Source organism: Panthera pardus, unplaced genomic scaffold (genome assembly GCF_024362965.1).
Source record: "Panthera pardus isolate Hobbes unplaced genomic scaffold, ASM2436296v1 HiC_scaffold_21, whole genome shotgun sequence".
In the NCBI taxonomy this organism is placed as follows: domain Eukaryota; kingdom Metazoa; phylum Chordata; class Mammalia; order Carnivora; family Felidae; genus Panthera; species Panthera pardus.
The window spans coordinates 60,808,299-60,826,796 of record NW_026526777.1 but is presented as its reverse complement, the minus strand read 5'-3'; the positions used below and the strand labels follow the sequence as shown (position 1 = coordinate 60,826,796).

The window sequence follows — 18,498 nt, the reverse complement described above, 5'->3', positions numbered from 1 at the left end:
AAACAAAACAAAAGTAAAAATCCTAGGAGTTCTCAAAAGCTTTTAGCCTCTTTGTCTCTAAGAAAGTTTTATGTCAATGACAACTTCTAAATGGGATACCATAGATTCATAACAATTTTGAGTAAGCATATAGCACAGGGAAAATTGAAAACATACACAAACCAATATAGTTGAACCTTGAGCAACATGGGTTTGAACTGCCTGGGTCCACTTACACAAGGATTTTTTGTCCAATAAATACAATACAGTACTGTAAATTTATTTTATCTTCCTTATTGTCTTAATAACATTTTCTTTTTCCTAGGTTACCATATTGGAAGAATACAGTAAATAATACATATATAAAATATGTTTTAATAGACTTTTTATTATTGTTAAGTCTTATGGCAAACAGTAAGCTATTAATATTTAGGTTTTTGGGGGTGTCAAAAGTTTTACGTGGATTTTCGACTGTATGGACGGTGTTGGTGCCCCTAATCCCTGTGGTTTAAGGGTCAACTGTATGTTAAAGTACAATGAAGTAAGAAAATAGTACGACTTTTATTGAGCAATTTAAACTAAAAAAAAAAAAAAAAAAAAAAAAGTGCAAAGCCAACAATCCACCCAAGAATAGGAGATGACTTACATTGGAGCTAATAAATCTAAAAAGAACTTGCTCAATATATTTGGTGTTAATATTAGAAAGACTCCAGATACTCTAAATCCTTGTGTCATACATTGTGTCATACACAGCTGTTTCATAAAACAGGTCAACCACACACTACACACAGTCACTACCTTAGTATTCAAAAACACAAGGTCCTAAATTCAAGGTAGTGACAGCCCAACCAATCTGAATCTCCTCTAGTATCAACCAAACTTGGCCAAAACTAGCAAAATCAAAACATCACTGCTCTCACCACCACTTATTACCGATACCCAAAGTATCTTTATCCCAGGAGTTTCTTCAGCTCTAACAGTAAAGAAAAATTAAACATGCAGAGGTTCGTTGTTAGGAGAAAAGGTAACTGCCAGAACCACCCCTTCTATAAAATATAAGGTTGGATGAGACCTGGACAAAGCAGCTTCCCAGCAAGACTGGATTCATTTTTATGCCTAGGAAACCAGGGTACCAAGTGATAAGAAATTATTGCCTCAGGTCTCCCACGAATTCAGTGGGATACTTTAAAAGGGAGACAGACTGAAAGATTCTCAGCCATAGATGTGCCATAGCAGTGCTACAAACTTACTGATAAACATCATTCTTTCCCCTCCTGCGTATGCAAAGCCAACAATTTAAATGACACAATTAATTTCCATAGATGTCCACTATATTCCTGAGTACAACAAAGAACCCTTCTGCTAGAAACACAAAAACAACCCCCACCCCCACCCCACCCCCCCACCCCCCGGGTAGTATTTAAGCATCACTTGAAAACACCATACAGGCACAATTCTTTTAAAGAAATAATTCCATTCCCCATGAAAATAAAAAGACTATCTTCAGCCCATCGTGGTTTTGATATAACAGATAAGACAGCTTCAAGTGGGTCCAGGATATGTGGAAACTGACTAGATCACAGAAGAGTGACAGCTATTTTCCTGTCCAATCAATGCCTCCCAGGACATCCTTGGAAAGGAGGAAGACATACATGTTTCTCTTTCTCTCATCTATAGAGGAGCAGATGTCAAAGAGTAATAATTCTTCAGCATGGTTAGAGTCCTCTTATAGCATCCAATTACTATCATTATTTGTTCATATAATGTTAACGTGTGATTATTTAGTAAATAGCATTTCAAATTGATTAGAAGTCATATTTGTCCTGTATTTATATTTTTAATATAAAAAGAGCCTTGGAAAGTTTTCAGCCACTAAAATTATAGCCAATAACTATAAAGTCATAGACAGTACTTACTTGTTTCTCTCTAATGGGCCCCTTCATGCTAAATTTCATTAACATCAGGTTATTACTTATAATGAAAACAGGAATAAACAGAGTAATAAAATTTTCTCTATTTCCTTTACCTCTTCTTTCATTACCAATAAAATTCATAATTAGAAGCTCTGAGTTGCTATACAATCTTTGCTATTTTAAAATCAACCAACAAATAGAGGAAGAGATGTTCTCTCAACACAAGTTCTATCAAAGTATCATCCTACTTTCATTAGATTCAATCACATCTCAGTGAAAATAACTAATTTTGACTAATCAAAAATTTTAGTAATTTTCCAGCTTGAATTCAATGGGAAGTTACCAATAGGAAGCCTAGCTACCCAACCTGCCTGTTTAAAAAAAAAAAAAATGGCAAACAATTATTCCTAAAGAGCTCAGTATGCTCATTGTCCATCATATTCACTGGCACACAGCAGGCACAGAATAGATACTGGTGGATGTGTTGACAGAAGATTAGATAATGGACAGAATCAGGTGAGTAGGGAAGGAGGAAAGAAAAGAAGAAACGGGTGAGAAAAAAGATCAGATGAATCCCTAAATCCAAGAAGTGTACATAAGATGATGCAGACAATAATACGTGCAATGACATTGAAATAAACGGCTGCCCGTTTGGTGAAATTAGTAAAGATACCAAAAATGGAAATGGGAATTTAATCAGCCCTTTCAGATGCTAAATCAAGAGTGACAAATAGTATGTTCCAAGAGGGTAAAAACTTCAAGACAAAGGCACAAAGTCAGGAAAATAAAATGCATGCTCATAGAACAGTAACCAGATTAACTTGCCTAAAGTTGAGAGCTTATGAAGGAAGTTGTGGGAGGTTAAGGCTGCAAAGTCAGGCGCTGTAGCCAGAGGCTGTGCACAACATAAATACTGAGGGTGTCTGACTGCTGCCTCCTCTTCCCCACTCCTCCTTCAAAAATTAGTACCTGCAGGGGCGCCTGGGTGGCTCAGTCGGTTAAGCAGCCGACTTCGGCTCGGGTCATGATCTCGCGGTCCGTGAGTTCGAGCCCAGCGTCAGGCTCTGTGCTGACAGCTCAGAGCCTGGAGCCTGTTACAGATTCTGTGTCTCCCTCTCTCTGACCCTCCCCGTTCATGCTCTGTCTCTCCCTGTCTCAAAAATAAATAAAAAACGTTGAAAAAAAAAATTAAAAAAAAAAATTAGCACCTGCACCCAATCACACAGCCACAACCCCCATCATATACTTTCCTTATCCAAACCCTGAAGGAAACCAAAATTTATGATAAAGTGACAAAAAAGCTTACAATCATAGAAAATGCTAAAAGAAAAAAAAACATGATGAATAAACAATTGGGAAAAAGCTAGTGACTAGGTATACTAATTATCAACTAGCACCTGATTATATCCTACCAAGCTTCTGTATACAATCTCAGAGTTGTTTTGTTTTGTTTTGCTTTAACTGGTTTGGTTTTGGATCGCTTTGAGCAATGAAGTTTATTAAGGCAATGAACCAGGATAGGAACTCAAACAGCACCAATCATATGCCTCCTACATGCTAGGCAGATTTGTAATGGCTTTACACATACTATTTCACTTAATCTTAACATTATTAATTTGAAATTACTCCTCCAGCTTCATATATGTGAGAAAAAATTACTTGAGAGTCACTTTAAAAAGCTAGGATACAAATTTATCTGCTTAACTATCACATGAGTGTGTATGTTCAGCACATTTTAATAGAATCAGAAGGAAATACGGCTCTAAAAGCACTTGTTCAATTTCAAATACACATGGTTTATATCTAAATACCTAAATGCACTTAAAACTAGGCCAGTCCTCAACACATAAAGTCATCATTAAAGCCCATCACTGGGGTACCTGATTTCAACCAAAACCACAGTCTTAAAGAAATCATAAGAAATGATTTTTCCAACCAAACTAATCTAGTCTCAGCTTTTGTTACCATGATCTATTCTGATATATAGAACCCAGTAAGTCAAGATATAGGGGAAAAGACAGCATTCATATAACCCCCTTTCCTGTTAGAGTAAGAAAGATGCATTTTCTATATACATCTGGGATGATTTCTGACTTTCCTTCACATATTGGACATGAAGGATCTATTTACTCTGTCAGATGCTAATACGAGAAATAAGACTGCAACTGGCCTTCACAAATCAAAGTTTAATAATTTTAACCAGCTATATAAGAAAACCTTGTACTCCTAGAGTGGGTCCTTCTCTACAGATATAAAAATCAAGATAACCTTTAGAAAAGCCAAAATGAGAGTCACACAATCCAAATGCTAATGCCCAAGCCAATTATCAATTAGCAACTCAAAAGCTCACTGATACACCTGATTTTACACCTAGGCATGTTAACAAAAGATTTGCTTACTTAAGTACAAATCTTAGAGGAGGGATTTACTAGCTTAATGCCCTTAGGCAAGTTACTTCACTGGTCTGAACCTTGCTTAGCTCATTGGGAAAATGGGGGTAAACGGCTATACTTTAAAACTGTTGTCAGGATTATAGACACTTATGTAATGCACCACACAGTATCTGCCATTTAGTAGAAGTGCAATAAATATAACTTTACATGATAATTACAGGCTTTGCCAGCCAATAACAAATTGATCACAAAGATCAAATTAGAAGTATGAGGGGTGGGTGGAGAGAAGACAAAGACAGCTCTATGAATAAATAGCTGAGAGGAAGGAAAGAGCCAAGAAACAAAGATGCAAAAACTCAGGACTAGAGCCACCCCGCACACTGCAATAGCTGTGGAGGGCGTCCCCAGTGTTTTCACAGCACGTAACAATGGCCTGCCTTCACTAAGCCATTTAAAACAGATTAAACTTTGATTCCGTGTGTTTAAAAAAAGACAGATAAGCACATAATTGACTTTGGAAAGCTTCCTATCAAAAGTGATTTAGCATCACAAATTTAACATCTCACATGTCTAAACTTTAATTTTTTTTTTTAACGTTTATTTATTTTTGAGACAGAGAGAGACAGCATGAACGGGTGAGGGGCAAAGAGAGAGAGGGAGACACAGAATCGGAAGCAGGCTCCAGGCTCTGAGCCATCGTCAGCCCAGGGCCCGACGTGGGGCTAGAACTCAATGACCGCGAGATCGTGACCTGAGCTGAAGTCGGACACTTAACTGACTGAGCCACCCAGGCGCCCCTGTCTAAACTTTAATTAACTGCAAAAATCTATGAACAAGCTTCTGCTAGACTTAATGTACAAAAGAACCTCTCAAATTTCAGAAGCCATTTTTTTCTCCTCAGCACTGAAAACAACTGTATTTCAAACAAATTAACTGGAAATATTTCAGTGCAATGGCCTAAAACATCATCGGTTTTTAACAGCTAACACAAGATAAAGTTTTTGTCTCCATCATCACTAAATGTTTTTATATCTACCAAACAAACACAAACATGTGCCATGAAGATCTCTTTCCACTTGAATTTTCTCCTACATTTGGAAGGCAGTAAAAAGCAAAAACATCTGTTCCTTTCTGCAGAGCTGACAACCCTCATTCTATGGTTTAAAAATAAATGATGTTTATGGAAGTTTATAGATAAATGATCACCTGCTTCAAAGGCAGCTGGCAATTAATGGATCCAAAGACATGCATGCAAAATTAAGGCCAAGAAAAGAAAACAAAACAGATTCCCTAAGGAGAATACTACTGTTCCCTAGGCCTCTGATAATATCCAAGACACCCATAAAATTGTAGAGGATGGTAAAGAACCAAATGTGATGGCAGATGACAAGAAAACAGACAGCAACTGAGAAACAGGGGCCTGTGTCAATCTGGATTCACTCCACCACAAGAACAGTGTCCCTGAGAGCTGCCTAGAGAAAATCTGGATCAGTCTAACCAACAATCACTCTTCTTCCAGCCCAAGGAAGGCCAGATGTTCAACAATTAAAGGGATGGACCTTATTAGAAACAGGAACTGAAAAATCTTATAAAGTCTGTATTTTTTATAAACAGCTTTTACTCCATGTTGCCTTACAGTGTCAAACATCCAAAAATAAGTAATAAGCAAGGGCATTCAGACTTAAATCAGTAGACTCAGCTTCTATTTCTGGCTCTGCCTCTGAATGAATCACAGTGTGACCTTGAGAAAATTATTTCATCTCTTTACCTACCTGCATTTCCCCACCAGTTACAAGATTAGGTTAAACCCACAAATTTTTCTTTTTTTGAAAAGAAAGTGAGTGGGTGAGCTAAATATATGGAAACTGCTACACAAATATCTACTGATCACAGACCAGCTATATATCCAACCATCAAAGACAAAATCAGTAATGTCCATATTAAAACAACTCACTCTGCAATTTCACCCTTGTACAGTAAAAAATTCTCCCTGGAGAGGGAAATAGAACACAGGTACTCACTGAACAGGACTCCTTTAATTGTCCAAAATTTCAAATTTGGAAATACTTAGCAAAATAAAGTGCAATGCAAGTAACAAGGATAAACCATGTTTTTCTCTTAAGGGCCTACGATCTTCAGGACTCTGAAAAATCCTCCTATGAATGGATTCCTCTTCCCTGACCCCTGCCAAGGAGATCAGTCCCTGTACCCTTGATGCTCCCAGAACACTATACTGCATGTTTCCATGTGCTCCTGCGAACTCAGGGAGCCCTGGAGAAACAAAACCCTGATTTAATGACCTTTGTATGTCCAGCCACTAGCATATTGCCTGATACAACGTGGCTGCCAAGAATATACATATATATACGTATATATGTATATATATATATATATGTTAAGTTAAAGCGAATATATATATATCCAAAGTCTAATGCTATTAGAATGAGCAATCATTAATATTAATAGATGATAATCTGAATCATGGTGACATTTTCATTTAAAAAAATATATTTATAAATGAATGATTACCTAGATAAAGATGAAACACATGATTTCTCACCAAAATTAAATTAAAAAAATTAACTCAAGAATTTTCCTATCTTCTTCCCTCAAAAATGATCTTTCAAGGCCTTTTTTTTTTGTTTTTTATTCATATTTTTTACAACTTATCTAAAGGGTATTAGACTATAAGCATCCCTTTTCATTTAACCTACACAATAAAGGGAAGGGAGAAGAAGTTAAAAAAATAAAAAGAAAGAGAGCCAGCAATAAATAAATGAATAAAGTGAATAAATAAAGACTACTCTTAGTATAAGAATCTATAAATGTAAAACAAAAGGTGAAACATATGTAAAATAGGTGAAAATAAAAATGTGGTAAATACAAGTTGGCATTTAGCCAACTAAGTAGCTATGCCCATTGAGAAATGTCACTTAAGAAATGTGTTTTTTAATGTTTATTTATTTATTCTGAGAGACAGAGAGAGCAGGGAAGGGACAGAGAGAGAGGAAGAGAGAGAATTCCAAGCAGAGTCCATGCCTCCAGAGCAGAGTCCTACGTGGGACTCAAACCCACCAAATGTGAGATCATGACCTGAGCTGAAACCAAGAGCTAGATGCTTAACTGACTGACCCACCCAGGAGCCCCAAGAAATGTTTTATAGATAACCTATTTATTACAGTAACAGAATTGAAGACTTAAGCTTTTCAAATTACATTTGAAATTTTTACCATGCAAATATTTATCATAAACCTACCAGTAATTGCATAAATGTTCATTCTTTCCTATTCCATAAATTCTTGCACTTATTATTTCCTTTAATAATTAAGAGTAGAAGGAAGAGGGCACCTGGGTGGCTCAGTCCGTTAAGCGTTGGACTTTTGATTTTGGCTCAGGTCATGATCTCATGGTTCGTGAGTTTGAGCCCTGCATCAGGCTCTGTGCTGACAGTGCAGAGCCTGCTTGGGATTCTCTCTCTCTCTCTCTCTCTCTCTGTGTTCCTCCCCCACTTGTTCTCTCTCTCAAAATAAACTTTAAACATTAAAAAAAAAAAAAAGAGTAGAAGGAAGAGAACATGAAACAATGAGTAGTTAAGGTAAGGCCTTGGGACCTACACACCTATAAGAAAGGATAAACTATTTACCACAGTAAATGGACCCTTTAGCTGGGCTTTTATGGTGCCCACCAGTTGGATTACACGTCCTTGCGGTCTTCTCACCTTCAGCGACTCCAAGCTATACCTGTGTTGATTGGACATAAAACCAAATGAAAATTATCCCTAATATTCTATTTCATTACTTATTAACTTTCTAAGAGTGGTTGCATCAGCAAACTGGAGTACATCCCCTTAACTTCACTGAGTAGTCAACCCAGATTGCTGACAGGAACTACATATTACATACATAAGCAGACACATACATATTAGAGCAGTCAGAGCTTGCCTCTGGATAGTACTGGAATAAATTATTTGTTTCTCCCACGCTGACCCTTGTCAAAAAATCATTAACAATTTTCTTATTTTTAATGACGTGAGGATGAGGAAGGAAAGACAATGATGGCTCAGTTAGCTGTGAAAAAAAAATAAAAAAGAAAAAGAGTTGATCTGCCTGGCGGGACCCTGGACATAGAGAATAGCACGTTTTGGACAAATGGTTGGAGCGGCCCTTCCTTGCGATGACTTAGGAGACATAACAAAGTTGTTCCCTTTAAGACCTTGTTAAAAAAAAAAAAAAAAAGAACAATAAAAACCCAGAAATTTTACTAAACTTGAAAGCAGGACGTGAAAGGATTCCCTGAGTCAGGACATGCCAGAAGCAAGTCTAGGCTTGGCAAGGCGAGGAGAGCAAGTGACCGGGGAAGGCCCTGATTGGCAGGTGACCCAGCAGCAGGGCGCGCTCACCTGTGAACACGTTCTGGAAGCCATCTGCAGCCGCCTGCGCCCCAGACACCTTGGCTGCCCGTACGGGGGGCACCCCACCGCCCCCCTCTGAGGCAGCCTCGCGTTCCGGTAGGTGCGCAGAGCCCCCGGCCGGGGGCGCGCGGCTGCCTAGCTCCTCCGTCCAGTCCGCTGAGCGGCTGAGGCCGCAGGTGAGGCCGCCGTCAGCCCGGTGCTTCTTGGGCGGAGCGGCGGCGGAGATGAGGGCAGCCCTGGGCCCCCGGCTCAGGGAAGACTCCAGCCGCCTCTTGATCCTGGGGCTCTGGCTGGGAGACTGAGACGGAGAGTGATTGGGCGAGCTGAGTTGCCGGGTGGTGGTCTTGATGTAGCAGGGAGTGATGAGCGGGTAGGGCTTGAAGCAGCGTGGACTGGGCGCAGGACTGCCTGGCAGGGAGGCGGCTGCCAGGGCGCCGGGCCTGCCGGGCTCCCCCTCGGGCTCTGCCCCCGGCCTCGGGGGGTCCTCTCCCGCCTCCAGGCCCCACGCCTCCCCGGGAGAGTCTCGGGGGGCATCCTCAAAAGTATCTTCCTCGCCTTCCTCATCAGTGTCCCCAACCCCTGGGCCGGGGCTTCTGGCCGAGCCCTCCTCCGCTGGTGAGGACTCGGGGAACCGGAAGGCCGGGGAGGAGGGCGAGTCCGCAGCAGCAGGCTGGCCCACCGGCAGGCCAGGCACAGCTAAGGCTCCGGGGGGTGGAGGCTGCTCGGGCACCCGGGGCTCGGTGACCAGGCTCCGAGGCAGGTCAGACAGGGTAGACAGAGCCTGCTCCGTGTCGGGACTGCAAGGGGCCTCCCCGGCTGCGCTGCTCGTGCCCAGCAGGTACTGGTCCAGGCCCAAGAAGGCCCCGGGCTGGGGGGAGGCGGCTGTGGGGGCTGCTGCAGGCTTCTCAGGGCCCTGGAGCAGCAGCAGCTGCTGCTGCTGCTGCTGCTGCTGCTGCTGGCGGATCGCCTGCTGGATGTCTGAGAGCAAGTCCTCTTGCTCCGTGGCCGAGTGAAAGCTATAGATGTCCGTGTCCGAGCCGGAACTGGTTCTTTGTCCATCCTGCACCCCTGCAGCAGCTTCCAAATCCCCCAAGACCACCCTGCCCCCAACCCCAACATCGGTGGGTCCAGAGCCACTTGGACGGGTTACCTCGAAAGGGTCAGCACACTCGGTATCCGACAGGCCCGTCTCGTCTGCAGAGAGGCTGAGATCTGGGGTCTTGGTGACCAGGGAGTGCGCGCTGTCCAGCTCCCCGATCTGCAAGGCCTGGGAGTCCAGCACATCCTCGCGGGAGCCGCTGGTGCCTTTCCCCTTGGACAGGTTCTTCCTGATCCGCAGGTTGGAAAACACTGAGGCTCTGGATTCCGACTTGCTCTTCTTCTTGCCTGGCTCTCCCCCGCCGCCACCTCCTCCCCCCTTGCCGTGCTTGCCCAGCGCCTTCTTGCCCCCGCTCCCCTTCTTTGTGGCTTCCACATCTCTGGGCCCGACAGCATCCTCTGCGCTGCTTCCGCCTTCGTGCAAGGCATCACCTGCGCTCCTCTTCAGCTTCCCATCCTGGTTCCCCATGTTGCAATCCCGCTGCAGAGCCGAGGCGCCTCCAGCATTCAGGCCATGCCGGCCCTCCTTGGCCCCCAGCCCGCACAGGGGGAGGCTCCCGGGACAGTCAGGCGGCCAGGCGAGCCGCTGGGAGAGGAGGCCAAATCGCGCGGGGCTGGCCCTGCTAGCATCTGCCTCCGCTTCGCACAATGCGCGCTTGCTCCCGCGGCTGCCGTGGCTGCGGCTGCAGCCGAGAGCGAGCGGGCGGCAGCCCAGAACATGCTCAGTGCTGCGCTCTGAGTCCGCCAATGGCTGCGCAGAACGCAGCCGGGGCCTGGCCCCCCAATGGCCGCCGCCCCCGCCTCCGCCCTCGCTCGGCTTCTCCCCGAAGCCGGGCGCGAAAACTGTTTGCTCAATCTCGGAGACTTTCATCTCCGCTGTGCGAATCGAATGCATTGTCCCCGTGGAAAGAGCTCGTCAGCTGGAAGATGCACATGGAACTTCAAAGCTCCGGGACCTGCCATGAAAAAAAAAAAAAAAAAAAGTTAAAAAGAATTTTAAACGGTGAAAAAACTGAAGCCAAAATCCAATTGAGAGGTTCTATAATATCGAGGCCACATATACTACCCACTCCCCCCTTCAAGTGCCTGAAGAAGCATGGCTCTTCAATAAATATTTGTGGAGCGAATGGATTGTTCTTTAATAACTGATAGGCTTGAACACTGTTAATGTGCTTGAGCATATGGTTTAGGAATGGTTGCTACATATAGTGCTTTTTATGTCTGATGCAGACCTTGCATCTGTTTACTTGAGAGATTAGCTGCCATTTCAAAAGTTCATTTTTCGAATTTTTTATGACAAAATAGCAAAGTGAATTAAAAAAAAAATCCTAAGAGATTAGAGTTGATTAAAATGCTAATCTCCAAAATTCTGTGTATTTACCATATAAATCAAATAGCATTTGTATTCCAAAAGGGTACATATACTATAACTCCCAGGAGGTCAGACTCATCAATATTAAACATGCTCCTATTGTTGTTGCATATAAAAAGGAAAAAGACAAAAAAGGAAACACCCTTGGCACAGACACATGAATTCAGATGTTATGCTATAAACCACTGCTTCCCAAGCAAACCCTTTAAGGCAAACTTTGTCCTTGCCTTTATTACAAGTTTGTAACAGTTTAACAGAATTTCTTAACGTTCTGGCTCCTGTATTAATAGAAAAATTTCCTCCGTTGTAAATGTTGTCACTGTTACTTAGGAAATTTAGTTACCCATATGAAAGCATTTTTCAACATCCTGGGTATCTAAAGAACCTTTAAGATTAAAGCAGCGTTAATCAATAATGTTACAATAATGTCATGATAAGTTGAGTTACAAATTCATCCTTAAGCACTTTGAAAATATGTAGTAGCTATCCAACATGTTAGTATTCCAAGTAAGTCCAAAGGAGGAAAAAGTACAACATGTTATAATGATGCAATTTAAATTCGGCAAGCAAATGCTCCTTTGTATATTGTGAACTACATCTTAAACCTCTCTCTTTAACCATTTTTATGTTTAAAAAAATGGTCGTATGAGTCTTCGATATAAAAGTACTCCATTGCAATAAGTAGGAGCCTTTTTCAAATTATATTCTTAAAAACAGATGATTTAAAGTCAGGCAGCCAGTCATTTTAGGTGGCCTTTTAGAATAAATGCTTTGGAGAAATCACCTTTAAGAATAACTCTGCCAGGGTAACAGCCCTGTCTTGGAGAGGTTCTGGAGTACTTGAAAACCCTTTGTTTCCCCTTTCACAAAACTGCTCTTTTCTAGAATGCAGACTCCTCAGAGGGCACAGTTTCCCTAAGGCTAATAGAATTTGCTGCCTCTTTGAACACTGAGGTACTATGGATTTAGATTTTTGCTCTTTCTTTAACAAGACATCTTTGACTCCAAACTATTTTGAGTTTTTTATTTGTTGGTTTTCGTTTCTTTTTACTTTCTTTGTTTACTTTTACTTTCTTTACTATTTACTTCTGAGATATATTTAAGTTCCAGAAATTAAAAAAAAAAAAAAAAAAAAAGGAGAGAAGGCGGCAAGGAGGGAGGACAGAAGAGAGAAGAGACAAGACTGCTGATGTTTTCACATCCTTTGAATGTGAAACAATATATGACAGCTGTGTGCAGGTCACAGGTGACAAAGCTCTACTACATGCAAAGGCTTGTTGGAAAATCACAAGTGTGGGCACCAAATGTAGGTAGGTACTCTCAATCCAATTTAAACTTAATGAATAAGTTCAGGCTGAGATTTGTCTAAGGTCCCATAGCAGCAAAGGCATTACTTGAACCTACAAATTTAGGTTCCTAATTCTTTATAACAAACAACACTACACAGTTTATTATTTCATGGACTGGTAAGAGCATCATGAAGGCGAACAGTATTTAGTGGTCCCAAAGATGCCTGGGGCATGGCCTAAGCTTAATTCCATTTGATGAAGAAATGATACCATATCTCTAGTTGCAAAAAAACACATTTAACAAATAGAGATCCTACCTTGTGCCTGGCCAAATACTAGGTACCCGGACACAGGAAAAATCAAAACAAAAAACAAAAAACCAGGTGTGGCTAGCCTGTATATTCAAGAATCTAATCTAGAATCATTGTTGGTAAAAAATCTTCAGTATTAGCATCCCAAACAGGTCACCAAAAATGTATACGAAATTAGTTGCTACTCATTTTCCAACAGAAGGAATTGGATATAGACTTTAAAGATAATAGAAGTAGATTGGAAAATTTTTAACAAATGTTGAACTCCAGTTCATAATATGCATATGTGAATGTGGGATAAATGTACTAAACTCTGCAACTTACTCAAAAATGCATCAAAAAATTAAGATGCTTTAATGGATGGAGATATGGACAGATAACGTAATAAAGCAGGTATATTTAAATTTTAATTGTATAATTTAAGTGATGGATATATGCTGTTGCCGTAAAATTATTTCCACTCTTCTGTATGTTTGAAATTTTGAAATGTGGTATAAGAGAGTGAGTTACAAGAATGTTGTATTTCCCAGCTTCTTTGAAATTAAAATCATATAAAGGTTTATGGCACTCAATTAACAGTAAGTGAATAATCAGTCCTCCTCTCTTCACTTTTACCTGTTTGTCTGAATTATATATGTCATTTCTTCTCCTCTTCTCTTTTAGCTCTCCTCCTGTTTCATTGCTCTCTCAATTTAGTATCTCTCCATAATGAAATGTTTGATATGTGTCTTTAGTTTTCACTATGCTTCACCTTGATGAATGTTTGAGACTCTCTAGCAAAACAATCAGATATTGGGTGCTAATGATCCAACTGACTCTTTTCTCCAGCAGGTGAATGACCTTTTCTTGAAAGACAACTCTGTCCTGATATCAACTACTAAGACTTGGCCTCTTCCATCCACCTCTCAGCCCTGACTTTACTCCTATACTACAGACTGCTGGACCCACTTTCTAGAGAACAGTTGCACTGCCATGCCCCCAGTCCAACCCACCATATCTGAAATGGGACTCATGTGCTCTTGCATATTCATTCTCTTTGGGGGTTTTTTTGTTTTTTAATTTTTTTTAACATTTATTTATTTTTTGAGAGACAGAGCATGAGCAGGGGAGGGGGAGAGAGAGAGGGGGAGACACAGAATCTGAAGCAGGCTCCAGGCTCTGAGCTGTTTGCTAGCACAGAGCCCGATGCTGGGCTCGAACTCACGAACTGCGAGATCATGACCTGAGCCAAAGTGGGACGTTCAACCTACTGAGCCACCCAGGCACCCCTGTTTGTTTGTTTTTTGTTTTGGTTTTTTTGTTGTTGTTGTTCAGTAAAAGCACCACAATCTCTCCAGTTGCCCAAACCCAGCTTGTTGCTAATTCCTGTCTCTGCCTTAGTCCACACAATTTAGCAATCCCAGAGATTTCTCTATTCTTCCTCCTTATGTCTCTTACATCCACTCATCTGTTTGATCCCAACTGCCACTTCCCTTGTTTTCTCCTACCCCCACCTCCAACTCCCATCTGTTCTTTCTTGCTATTATCAATGCTTCTCAAATGGGGAGACAATTTTGCTCCCCAGGGAACATTTGGCCCTGTCTGGAGACATTTTGGGTTTTCATAATGGTCGGGATGCTGTTAGCACCAATGATGCTGCTAAACAAAATGCAGAGGACAGCATCCTCCCTTCAACCCAAAATGCCAATTATGCTGTCATTGAGCACCTGCTTTATCATGAAGCTTCTCACCAGCGCTGGAGTCAATAAATGTGAATGAATGAGTAAAAGAATGGAAATTATTATTATTTTGAAAAGTATTTCTCAGTTAAGGCAAATCAAAAACTTGAAAAGAGAACCTAACAGGACAAATAAGACTTTAACTACTGTTAACTATAGTACCAGTATCTTAAATGGAGAATTAACTCTTCCCTGAGACATTCATATTCTATGAAATAATGTGTCTACATAAATATTCCTATTGTTCACATACTTGCTGACATTATAAAAAGCCCTTATTCCTACCAGAAAATTTCAAGATGGAATCCGCAGAGCTCTTTTACAGAAATCATTATATGGATCACAAACAAGAATTACGTAGCTTTCAATTTTTACCACCCTCTTTCATGTTATCACCAATGCAGTACTTGGAAATTAAGTGCTTACAAAACTGAGAACAAGTCAAACATTACTTTGCCCAAGCAATACAGAATGCACTACAACTATTCGGAATTTGCCTATAGAAAGCCCACTTTAAGTCCATAATTTACCTTGTTCAGTGACAAGAAGTCTCAAAAAGCATTCTAAAGACAGAGCCAATAAGGAATTAAGATTGAGACAGCAGATCCTTGGCCTGGAGAGAAATGCTGTCCAACAGAAATGTAATGCAAGCCTCAATGGTAACATAAATACTCTAGTATCCACATTAAAAGGGCTAAAAGAAACAGATGAAAATAATTTGAAGAATAATTATGTAACCAAAAATATCCAAAATATTTCAACAAGAAGTCAATAAAAAATTATTAGGGGGATAGATTACATTCTTTTTTCCATACTAAGTCTTTGAAACCCAGTATGAATTTTACTAATGGCAACATCTCATTCAGACTAGTCACATGTCAATTGCTTCATAGCCATCTATGGCAAATAGTCACTCTTTTCTGAGCACAGCTTTAACCTTAGATTTTTCAGAGCTTTTTGAGCAACTCTTAGAATCTGCAAACATTAATCCAAACTGTGTTATTGAGCTTTAAAATAGTATTATATATTTTTATGTCATTTTAATGACATGTAGGTATATAATAAAAAAAAATCCATGGAACAAGCATGGGAAGAGATTCTAAGGGGGGCATCTGGCTGGCTCACTTGGTAAAGTATGCAGCTCTTGATCTTGGCGTTGTAAGTTTGAGCCTCATATTGGGCCTAGAGATTACTTTAAAAAAAATTAAAAAGAGAGAGATTCTAGTATAAATATGGACACGAGAGAGAAAACTATATTCCACAGAGCACTCTGGTTTTGGTAATAAATAATTTGATAATAAATAAAACGAGACCTGTCCACAAAAACTAGGCCAAATATATGGGTTTTCATTAAACAAGACACCCCAAGAAGCATGCATACCTATGTTTGTCCTAATAGACATTAGTTTGTCCATGCATATTTCAGAAGATGATCTTAATATTGGTTTCAATCACACTGCTCCTTAATATATATTAAAGATGCTTTTACATTGAATTCTAAGTGTCAGCATTTTCTCTTCGAATTTAAGAGCCAGTCTAATTATTACAATATGGTATTAAAGAAAATTCATTGAATTAAATTTAAAGATTAAATTGACTTTATTCAATGACTCATGAATTAGACAGCCTCTCATCTAGCAAATAGAAAGGAGCTCCATCAAACTGCAGAAAAGGAAGAGAGGGAACAGAAGAAAAAAAGAAATTATTAGCAAAGAATGTGTTGTTTTAGTCAAGGTCACCTAAAGCAAAAAAGAAGAGATCTATCAGTGAATTACCTCCAAGTGCTGACCAGGAAATTTCAGGTTATCTGTTTAAAGGTTACATTGTAGAAGAAGCTAAAGCCTCAATTTATTTTTTTTTTAAGTTTATCTATTTAGAGAGAGAGTGAGCAGGGGAGAAGCAGAGAGAGAGGGAGAGAGAATCCCAAGGAGGTTCCACACTGACAATGTGGAGCCCCACACAGGGGTGGATCCCACAAACTGTGAAATCATGACCTGAGCTGAAACCAAGGGTCAACGCTCAACCAACTAAGCCACCCAGGCACCCAAGCCTCAATTAAGTTTAGTATTAAGTTTTGTTTGGCTGACATGGAACCTTAATATAAGTGACTCCATTTTGATCCTATGGTTTTCCTTTTAACAATGGAAAAAGAGCAAAAAAGACCCAAAGAGGAGAAAAAATAAATATTTCAGTTTAGGGGCAATGCTTGCTTGCTCTTTATGAAACAAATGCCTTAGACCTTTGCACTTTCACACAGAAATTAAGAGGAACTTGTTTTGATCACAAGGAATCCAAAAGAAGTTTAAAACTCACATCTCTTACTGAAGATCTTTTCAGAGAATTGCCCCCAAGTACTTTAACTTCACTAGAAAATGGCCGGTTGCTGGGTTTTTCTTTTCCTTTCTTTTCACAACACGAAGCAGTGGTTTCAGTGTAGAGCTTCGCATCAGCTTCATTTTCCTCAGAAGAGCAGGAAAAGGCTTGTGGGAGATTTTATTTCACTCACCTGTGTGGGAGCTTCAGCTGTACAAACGCGATTTCAGGGTGCTGGCTGAAGAATGGGAAAATTTTACTCTCAACAATGTAACTAGGTTTTCTGGTAACAGCATAGAAACAGCTGTCATCAGAATGTCTAGGCAAGATGATTATAATGTTTATTGGAAATTAATTTATCAGTGTCACTACTACACTTTAAATACTTCCTCAGAGATTAGGGAGGCAGGAAAAGAAAACTGATTTGAAGTCTGTCTTTCCTTGCCTATGATACTCTATGAAAGCCTGCCAGAGCTATTTGGCTCTTTAGGGCTAATTGAGTCAACATCGTCTAGGCATTTTTTCCCGTCCTCCTAAAACTCCTGGGGCTTCATTTAAGGCAGATGCAGGTGCAAAATCTAAAAAAAAAAAAAAAAAAAAAGGCAAAAACAATTAAAATAGCTGTTAAGCAGTTGAATAATTTCTACAATTTGCAAGGTCCCTTCTGTGGATTTTCCTGAGTTGTTGGATCTGAGGGGCCTGGAGAGAAAAGTGCAGGGTGTGCTAACTTGTCTTCATCAAGACAACGGCTTTATGGGTCTCCGTAGTGACGACAACTTAGAAAGGTTCCAACTGGATCGATTTTGGCTGCCAGACTGAAGCGGCTGAGCGCAGTTGCAAGTGGTCTACTGGCCTAAAAACGTGTTAACTCCCACAACGTGGAAACTCCTTTCAATGTGTAAGGAGCTTGAAAGTAGGCTTTAAATTTTTTTTTTTTAACATTTATTTATTTTTGAGACAGAGACACAGCACGAACGGGGGAGGGGCAGAGAGAGAGGGAGACACAGAATCCGAAACAGGCTCCGCTCCAGGCTCTGAGCCGTCAGCCCAGAGCCTGACGCGGGGCTCGAACTCACGGAGCGCGAGATCGTGACCTGAGCTGAAGCCGGACGCTCAACCGACTGAGCCACCCAGGTGCCCCGAGAGTAGGCTTTAAAGGCATGGTTTGAAGCCTGACCTGTTTGTCTTACTACTGATAGCACTTTGTTTTACTTTTAATATAAATGAATTTTATATTATTAATTTATATTATTTTCTATTATGATTAATTACATTATATAAAAATTATATATATATATAAATTATGTTATATATGTAACATATATTTTAATTATATTATTAATTTATAATAAATTAATCTCAGTTTTATTGACATATAATTGACGCACAATGCTATATAAATGTGTATACATGGCAAAATGATGACCCCAATACGTTTAGTTACCATCCATCACCTCATCTAGTTACAATTTTTTTTCATTGAAATTCTTTAAATGCCCAGCACTACACTAGCAAGTGGTTCTAGAGTGGTGATTAAAATAGGCCTGTTCCCTGCCCTCAGGGAATTTACAGCATAATGGAATGAGGTAGGACAGACTGTGAGGAAGTCAATAAATAAACCATATATAATTGCAAACTGTGATCGTGATGCGGAGATTAAAAACAGCTGCTTTAAAAATGGGACTAACCTGTTTTAAAGTG

At 40.3% G+C, this 18,498-nt stretch overlaps 1 protein-coding gene across 2 annotated transcripts in view; it reads right to left on the bottom strand.

The window, feature by feature from the left end:
- FMN2 (formin 2) overlaps nucleotides 1–10,597 on the bottom strand; it is a 376,950-nt gene extending 366,353 nt beyond the window's left edge. Inside the window, exon 1 of one of the 2 annotated variants that reach the window (XM_053909367.1) lies at nucleotides 8,685–10,597. In XM_053909367.1, the coding sequence (XP_053765342.1) occupies nucleotides 8,685–10,263 (1,579 nt within the window). In that variant the 5' untranslated portion in view covers nucleotides 10,264–10,597. The remainder of the gene's footprint in view (nucleotides 1–8,684) is intronic. The other variant, XM_019423300.2, reaches the window with a different exon arrangement.
- Between the last annotated feature and the right edge of the window lie 7,901 nt (nucleotides 10,598–18,498).